Here is a 7,638-nt window from a genome sequence, read left to right as displayed (position 1 = left end):
TGGAGGAAAAATGTCTCTAGGGCTTTGAGGGATCAGTTCTCACTGTGAGCCTCAGCCCCTGGGCTGGTTTGAGCACACTGTTTCCAGCTGCCGCCACCTCCCTGGATGCAGTCTCCTGCTGCTCTCCTTCGGCTTTATTTCACCAGCCAGTGGGGAAGTGGGGTGCTGAGTGTCCCTCCCCACCCCCCCAGCATGCAGCTGGCACCCATCAGCCCAAGGGTGCTCTGGAGCAGCGTGCCAGTGTGTGCTGTCCACATGGGTGGCTCCTGAGCAGGGGCTGTGCTGGGTGCTCTGCCCCAGTGCCAGGCTGTGCCTGGTGGCCCTGGGAACATTTGCACCCACCTGTGTGCTGCCAGCCAGGATGTATTTGCTTCCCTCTGCAACAGCAGCAAGGCAGAGTGTTCCTGTGGGCACTGAGCCTCCTGGGAAGGAGGGCACCAGTGGGAACTTTGTCCTTCAGTTTCCACCTTGGGCCATGTGAAGAAAGAGGGGTGAGGGGTGCTGTTCCTGTCTGCTGTGTGCTCTGGCATCAGGAGGGGTATCTGGGGGGGCAGCACCCCAGGGGCAGTGTACTGGTGCTGGAGGCCACCAGATCCAGGCAGCTCCTCACAACCTGGCCACAGGTGCTGTGCTCAGCAGTGCAGCAAGCTGTGCTGAGGCTCAGCCTGGGTGAGGGTGCAGGGCAGGAGGCAGGTCTCTCTCAGTTCCTTCTGCAAGACTCCCGTCCCACCTGCTTAAATTCAGCTCTGCCAGAGGCTCTTCCAACTCCAGCTCAGCCAAACACCTCTGTACACAGCGAGGATGGTGCTGGAACAGGCTAAATCGAGGGGGGTCTCCGGGATGCCAGAGCCCTTCAAGGTGTTGGGGGGGGGGAGTGACCGGGTCCCCCTGGGTCCTGCCACCCTCAGAGGAGATGAAGGGACCAATGCGTGTACCTGTGCCCATGGGTGCGTGCCCGTCCCGCGGGTGGCAGTGCCCTTTGCCGTCGCGCGGAGCGATGCGCAGCCGCCTTCCCCCCCTTACTCCGACCCCCGACTCCACCCCTCCCTCTTCCCCCTCGTCGCCTTGTCCCCACCTCCGGGGGGGCTGGAGAGCCCGGTGGTGGCGGAGCCGGGGAGCCCCCGCCCCGCAGCCGTCAGCCCGGCTCCTCCGCAGGCAGGAGCTGGAGGCAGCGGCGGAGTCCTGCGCCGTGCCGGGGCGGTGAGGGGGGTCCGGAGGCGGGGGCGGGCGCCCGTGGGCTCAGCCGGCTCCGACCTGGGCTTGGCCCGGTAAAGCACGTGTTGGAGGAGAGAGGAGCCGCGGGTGGAACGGGGATACGCAGCCCTGCTACGCGTCCGTGGGGCGCAGGAACGCGTGAGTGTGCGTGGGTGTGTGCACGAGTCTGCGTGTACATGTACGCGTGTGCATGTTTGCGTGTGTGCATGGGTCTGTGCGCGGCTACGGAGCAGGAGTGTTGCCCTGCGACCGGGGGCGGAGGGCGGGTTATCAGCAGGACGGGGTGCCAGCGCAGAGGACAGGCAGGAGCAGACAGACAGACAGACACTGGGCGCGGGGAGGGAGCAGACGCCGGGCGCGGAGTGAGGGGTGACCCTGCCAGTGCAGCAACTTCCTCTCACCGAAGTGTGACAGGAACCGGCTGGAGCCACCTGCTCCACTGGGGAGTGATTTGGGTGACCCAGGGGTTGCACATCTGGAAGCGGGGAAACCCCAGGAAGCTGCTGGGTCCATCTGCATCCCTCCCGAGATGAGCCCGGACAAATGGCGCTGCAGGGGCCTCTGCACCTGGCAGTGTCAGGACGACAGTAGGGCTGATGGATGCACTCACCGCGGAGGCCACGCAAATGGCAAATCCCTGCGTTTCGAAGGCTGCTGATGGGGCTGGAGACAGCTGTTCCCCCCCCCCCCCCCCCCCCCCCGCCCCGGACTCTCTTAGAGTCAATGGAGTTTATTACTTTAATGTATTTCCTCTCTTTCTGAAGAGCATCTTTTTGGCGGTGCAGCTTTGCAAACGAGGACCCAGCCCCCAGCAGGGGTAGGGGCTCAGCACCGAGCTTTGCTTGCTTGCCCTGTAGTGGGAGAAGAAGCCCCTGGCACCCCCCAGCTCGTCCACCAGCCTCTCCTCTGACAGAGGATGAGCAAGAGGTAGATAAGGGCAGGCAGCTTTTCCAAGCTGAGCTCTGAGGGGAGAGCAGCAACAGGATTCCTTTAGCTTGCCTCTTAAGGCAGTGGAGTCTCCATACCCTCCCACACTCCCTCCCCAGCCCAACCCCGTCTAGCACAGGGGTGGTGGGACCTCAGCCTTCATCTGGAGCTTCCCAACAAGCCGTAAGTCCTTCCTAGGGAGAAAGATCAATTGTTCCCTGTGGCTGTTTTATGGTTGCCCCATCAGCCCCTCTGAATGGCTGGTACAGTTGGAGTCGGGATTGATTTTTGGGGTTGGCTTTGGGGCTGTATCCTGCTCTGCTGTGGGAGCAGGGAGAGGGGACAGCCCTGCCAAGATCCCCCTGACAATGGGGTAAAGGGGCCAAGGTGGGCTGGGGAGCTGCCAGGGTTGTCTGTAGATGGGAAATGGGGCAAAGAGTGCTTCGGAACCCTGGAGGGAGGTTTGGAGGAGATTTTGGGTGGTTTCCCAAAGGAAAGGCTGTAGCTGTGTCAAGATGGGGACAAAGGTGCACAGCCATAGTGATCAGCGTCATCCTGGCACCCTGATATCATCAAGGAGAGGGGCAGAGGGAGCAGGAGCAGCAGAGGGGTTGGGAAAGCATCCCACAAACCTCCCTATCTCTCCTCAGCCATGAATCCCTATGTCAACTGCTCCAGCCCTGAGTTCTCCCTGCCCCAGCGAGACTTTCCCATGGAGCCCATCAGCCCTCATCTCTGCAACAGAACTCACCCAGACACCTTGTTCGACCCCAAGGATGCCAACCTGACGGAGGAGCAGCTGCGGGATAAGTACCTGGGACCTCGACGGTCCAGCTTCTTTGTCCCTGTCTGTGTCATCTACCTCCTGATCTTTGTGGTGGGTGCTGTAGGCAACGCTCTCACCTGCATCGTCATCCTTCGGCACCGGTTTATGAGGACACCCACCAACTACTACCTGTTCAGTCTGGCTGTCTCTGACCTGCTGGTGCTGCTGCTGGGGATGCCACTGGAGCTGTATGACATGTGGAGCAACTACCCCTTCCTGCTGGGTGCCAGCGGCTGCTATTTCAAGACGCTGCTCTTTGAGGCTGTCTGCTTCGCCTCCATCCTCAACATCACGGCCCTGAGTGTGGAGCGCTACATTGCTGTGGTACACCCACTCAAGGCCAAGTACATGGTGACCAGGAATCGTGCCAAGAGGGTCATCACCACCATCTGGGTCTTGTCAGTTGTCTGCTCCATCCCCAACACCAGCCTCCATGGGCTGCAGCCTCTCTACGTGCCTGGCAGAGGGCGGGTGCCTGATTCGGAGATCTGTACCCTGGTGAAGCCGCGCTTGACCTACAACCTTATCATCCAGATCACCACCATCATCTTCTTTTTCCTGCCCATGGGGACCATCAGTGTCCTCTACCTGCTCATTGGCCTGCAGCTCAAGAAAGAAAAGATGCTGGAAGCCTTGGGAGCCAAGCCGGGCAGCGGACGCGACTGCCACAATGCCCGAGGGCAGAAGAAAGTCAAGAGGAGGCAGGTCACAAAGATGCTGTGTGAGTCTGATGCTGGGGAGTCTGATGCTGGGGACGGGCAGAGACAGGGACTATCTCCCAAAGCTGTGTTGGGAGGGTGCTGGGGGAAAGCTGAGGCACAGCCAGTTCAGAGCTGCTGGGTCATCCTGGAGGAAGGCTGTGGGGCTGGCTCATGGGGTGTCAGGGCAAAGGCAGATCTGGTGGCTCCTGCCCAGTGGTGGGGATTGCTCATGCCTGCTCCCTCCTGGCCACGAAACCTCCCCTCCTCCAGGAAAGTGCTGGGTGAGAAAGGGAAAGGAGGTGGGATGGGGGAACCTGCCCCCCAGCCCGCAGCCCAGATCTTGTGTGCTGGTGGTAGTGGTGGGATTTCCCAGAGAGGGACCAGTTCCTACCCATCCCCACAGCCTCTGTGGCTGACCTGGGGCAACAATGCACTGCCCCAAGGCTGCACTGGAGCACCCCTCTCTCCCACCGCTCTGTGCCCTTGTTCCCCTCCCCATCCTCATCCCTGCAGCCTCTGGCCACCTTCCCAGCAGCAGGAGCTGGCTGCCCTTGGGTAGCTGTCTCTCCCCAGCATGCTGACCTCTGCGTGCTCCCAGTCCCGTGACAGCACAGAGATGGTGGGTTGCCCAGCCCAGTTCGTCAGCATGGCCAGGACTGCTTCTCTGACGCATCCCAGAGAAGTGGTAATGGCTGTCCAGCCTCCCCCAGCACTGGGGCTGGGAGGAGGACAAAGGGAGACTTGCCCCTGCATGCCACGGAGATGCACCATGGCACAGGTATGGCATCATGTAGGTATGCATCAGGAGAGCTGGGTTATAAAGAAAAATCAACTGAGCAGGAGGAGGGGGCACAAATAGCTCTCGCTCCTTGGACTTGGCCATGCCCCATGGGTTACCTGGTTAGTGGGGAGAGCTTTTACTTTGCTGGCAGAGGTGGTGGGGTGCCCAGAGGCGGGGTGCCTGCAGAGGCATCCCCCAGCTGTGCTGTGGGGCTGCAGTGGGGCCAGCTGCCTGCCGATGGGGAGCAGATATGCATGGTGCAGCAGTGCCTGGTACAGCCCTGGCAGGAGATGGGTGGAGGGAGATCCTGCCCAGACATCCAGGCCCTCCATGTCAGGACAACAAGGCATCGGGGAGCCCTTCTCCTCTCCCCCTTTCTCTCTCCCATGCTTTTTTGGATGTTCTTTGCTATGGCTGAAGCTGAAACAGGGTGGTGCTTGGCCAGGGACTGGAGGTCCCCGGAGGGGTAAGCCCTGTTCCCCCAGTAACACCAGCTCCTCGGTTCCCCACAGTCGTGCTGGTGGTGGTATTTGGGATCTGCTGGGCCCCCTTCCACACCGACCGCCTCGTCTGGAGCTTTGTCTCCACCTGGACCAGCCACATGCTCCACATGTTCCAGTATGTCCACATCATCTCGGGTGTCTTCTTCTACCTGAGCTCAGCCACCAACCCCATCCTCTACAACCTGATGTCCACTCGCTTCCGGGAGATGTTCAAGGAGGTGATGTGCCACCATGGCCACCGCCTGCCACAGTCACGGAAATACTCACCCAGCGTCACCCGTGCCACCACCCGCAGCACTGAGTGCGAGCCCATGCCCAGCACCAATGGGCTGCCCCTCTCCGATGCCGAGGAGTACGAGCTGGAGGAGGTGGAGGGGGGCCAGGCCACCATGCATGCAACGTCCCTCTGCTGATGAGCAGGAAGACGTGGTGGGACTGGGACCAGCTTTCCCCACCACCAGCATCCATCTGACCGTGGCACCCATCCTCTGGTGGGGAGCAGGGCAGGAGCGATGGAGGGGTCCCTGCCTCTCTGTGCTGTCACACTGGGATGTGAAGGCTGATTTTCTCAGCAGCACTGCTCTGGGGACACAGCAGTGGTGGCCATGCTGTGCCCTGGATGCATTGCACCTGCTGCACTCAGCGCCAGGGCTGGCCAAGGCCAGGGCATCCTTTATGGTGCGGAGAGGGCTGGCTTCTATATCATGGATATGCCAGTAATCCCCCAAAACATCCCATCCCTGCCGGCACAGTGGGGTGCATCTGCAGGTGCAGGTGTCAGGGGTGTCTGGCACCCTGGGTTGTTTAACAACACCGTGCTGAATGGGGAGAGGTTCTCGCACCTGGACTTAGACCCACAGGGGCGGGAGAGGTTTGCATGAGATGGAGTATGGAAAGAAAGGTCTGTGGGTGACTTCTCTCTCGAGACCTCCCCAGGGCCCTCTGGCACCGATGTGTCCCTGATTTTCTTGCACACCCCTTCAGTGGTGCCAGTCAGTGTCTGGCTGCAGGGTGCCAGTACAGCTTCTTGCTCCCAGCCTTCCTCCCACCCCAGCATCCCAAGAGCAAGGGAAGGAGCATGACAACTGCCTCCAGAGCTGGAGCCTGCAGGGGGAAATACAGGACAATGGGATGCCCAGGCTGCTGACAGTGCCGAGGCACAGTTCTGCGCTTTCCCCATGCCCCACAAATGCGCCCCACTCTCCTCCCTCCAATGTGCATCTGGCAGGTGCCACCCTCCTCTTCTTCAGCCTGCCGTGACCCCCTGTACCCCCAGGAAATGCAGGGAGTCCTCCTCCATCCCTGCCCTGCACAGGCTGAGCCTCACAGAGAATTAAAAAACCCCATTGGCCTGATTTGTGCCCTGGTTGTGTCCTCCAGGACCCAGCTCTGCTCCCAGCATAGGACTGAACACAGGCTGTCCTCCTAGGGGGTGACAGGCAGGCCATGTGCCACAGTGATGGGCGCCAGGGGTGTCCCACCAGCTCTGCCTGTAGGTTCTGCTGTTGTGACGGGTCTGTGGGGCTGGGTGGTCTCAGGGCATGACACGGCAGAGAAGGTGTGAGTGGGATGTATGCACCCTTCCCTGTGTCCCGGATGCTAGGGCCAAGCTAGGGCTGGGGCCATTGCTGAGGGGGAGCTGCCTCCGGAGCAGTGGCGATCAATCTGTCCCCAGACACACAGCTCAGGAAATGTCATGAAAATGCCAGGGATTGTGGGCTGGCTGGTTGTGCTCCCCTGGGCTGGAAGGGCCCATCGATTTACTGTCCGAGATCAATGCCGCTGACTTCCTGGTGTACGCCAGGTCCTCCTGCAGGATGAAATATTGAGGCTCTGAAATGCCGCCTGAGGGGCTGTCCGAGCAGCTTGAGCTCTTGACTTGCACTACTTCCTCAGCCCCAGTTCCCCCTGAGCCAGCTGGGGAGGCTCCCCAGCTCGGTGTCCCGCAGCTGTGCCTCTGGGCAGCATGGATGTGCCAGCAGGCTCACCTGGGAGCCTGAGCAGAAATACCAGAGAAGCAAGCCCCAGGCAGAGTGCTGGCAGGGGCACCACTGCCTCCTGCTGCTCTACTTCCATCTCCTCCTAAGCAAATCACACGGGACCATGGCCAGGCCAGTGACCAAGAACAGGCAGGGTTTGGGACTTGCAAACTCCCTCCTGCCTCCATAGACTCAGTCCCTGGCTTGGGGTTAGTGAGGCCAGCTCCCCACCCCATCCCTATGGCAGGGTCTGCCATGGGCAAATCCCTCCTCTGCCGTTGTGGGGTGCTGCTAGGTGAGGGTGGGCATGGGGCTGCAGTAACTTTGCACCTCAGCATTCTGCTAGCTGCTCGCAGCCTCTCTGGAGGATGTCAGCGTGGCTAAGGGCATCAAGATCCATCTATTTCCTTCCCTCTCTGGCTCCCATTGCTGATGGTCCTGGCAGGGGACAGCACCCTGGCAGCTGTGCGGGGCCCCTCATCACTGCTGCATGGGTGGATGTGACTGATGACTACTTGATGGCCATTATTGCCCCATCGCACTTCACCTGGCCACTCCTCTAGCTGCAAATCTCCAGGGAATGGCTTTTTAATAGGCCGTCGATAGTATTTTATTACACAGCAACAGCCACCTGTGTGGAGCTTCAGGGTCTCTCATGCTGCAAGTCAGGAGGACATGTCCACCTGCTCATGAGCAGGCAGTCTGT

At 60.6% G+C, this 7,638-nt stretch overlaps 1 protein-coding gene across 1 annotated transcript; it reads left to right on the top strand.

Annotated features, from left to right (window-relative positions):
• The first annotated feature begins 2,794 nt into the window (after positions 1-2,794).
• Positions 2,795-6,307, top strand: NMUR1 (neuromedin U receptor 1). The gene is made up of 2 exons (XM_075099061.1): positions 2,795-3,689; positions 4,963-6,307. Exons 1-2 carry the CDS (start codon positions 2,795-2,797, stop codon positions 5,364-5,366), a joined length of 1,299 nt encoding a protein of 432 aa, XP_074955162.1. The 3' UTR covers positions 5,367-6,307.
• Positions 6,308-7,638: the final 1,331 nt, after the last annotated feature.

The sequence above is a fragment of the Phalacrocorax aristotelis genome, chromosome 7 (genome assembly GCF_949628215.1).
Source record: "Phalacrocorax aristotelis chromosome 7, bGulAri2.1, whole genome shotgun sequence".
Classification (NCBI taxonomy): domain Eukaryota; kingdom Metazoa; phylum Chordata; class Aves; order Suliformes; family Phalacrocoracidae; genus Phalacrocorax; species Phalacrocorax aristotelis.
The sequence above is the reverse complement of the archived record's forward strand: the minus strand, read 5'-3'. Positions and strand labels throughout refer to the sequence as shown.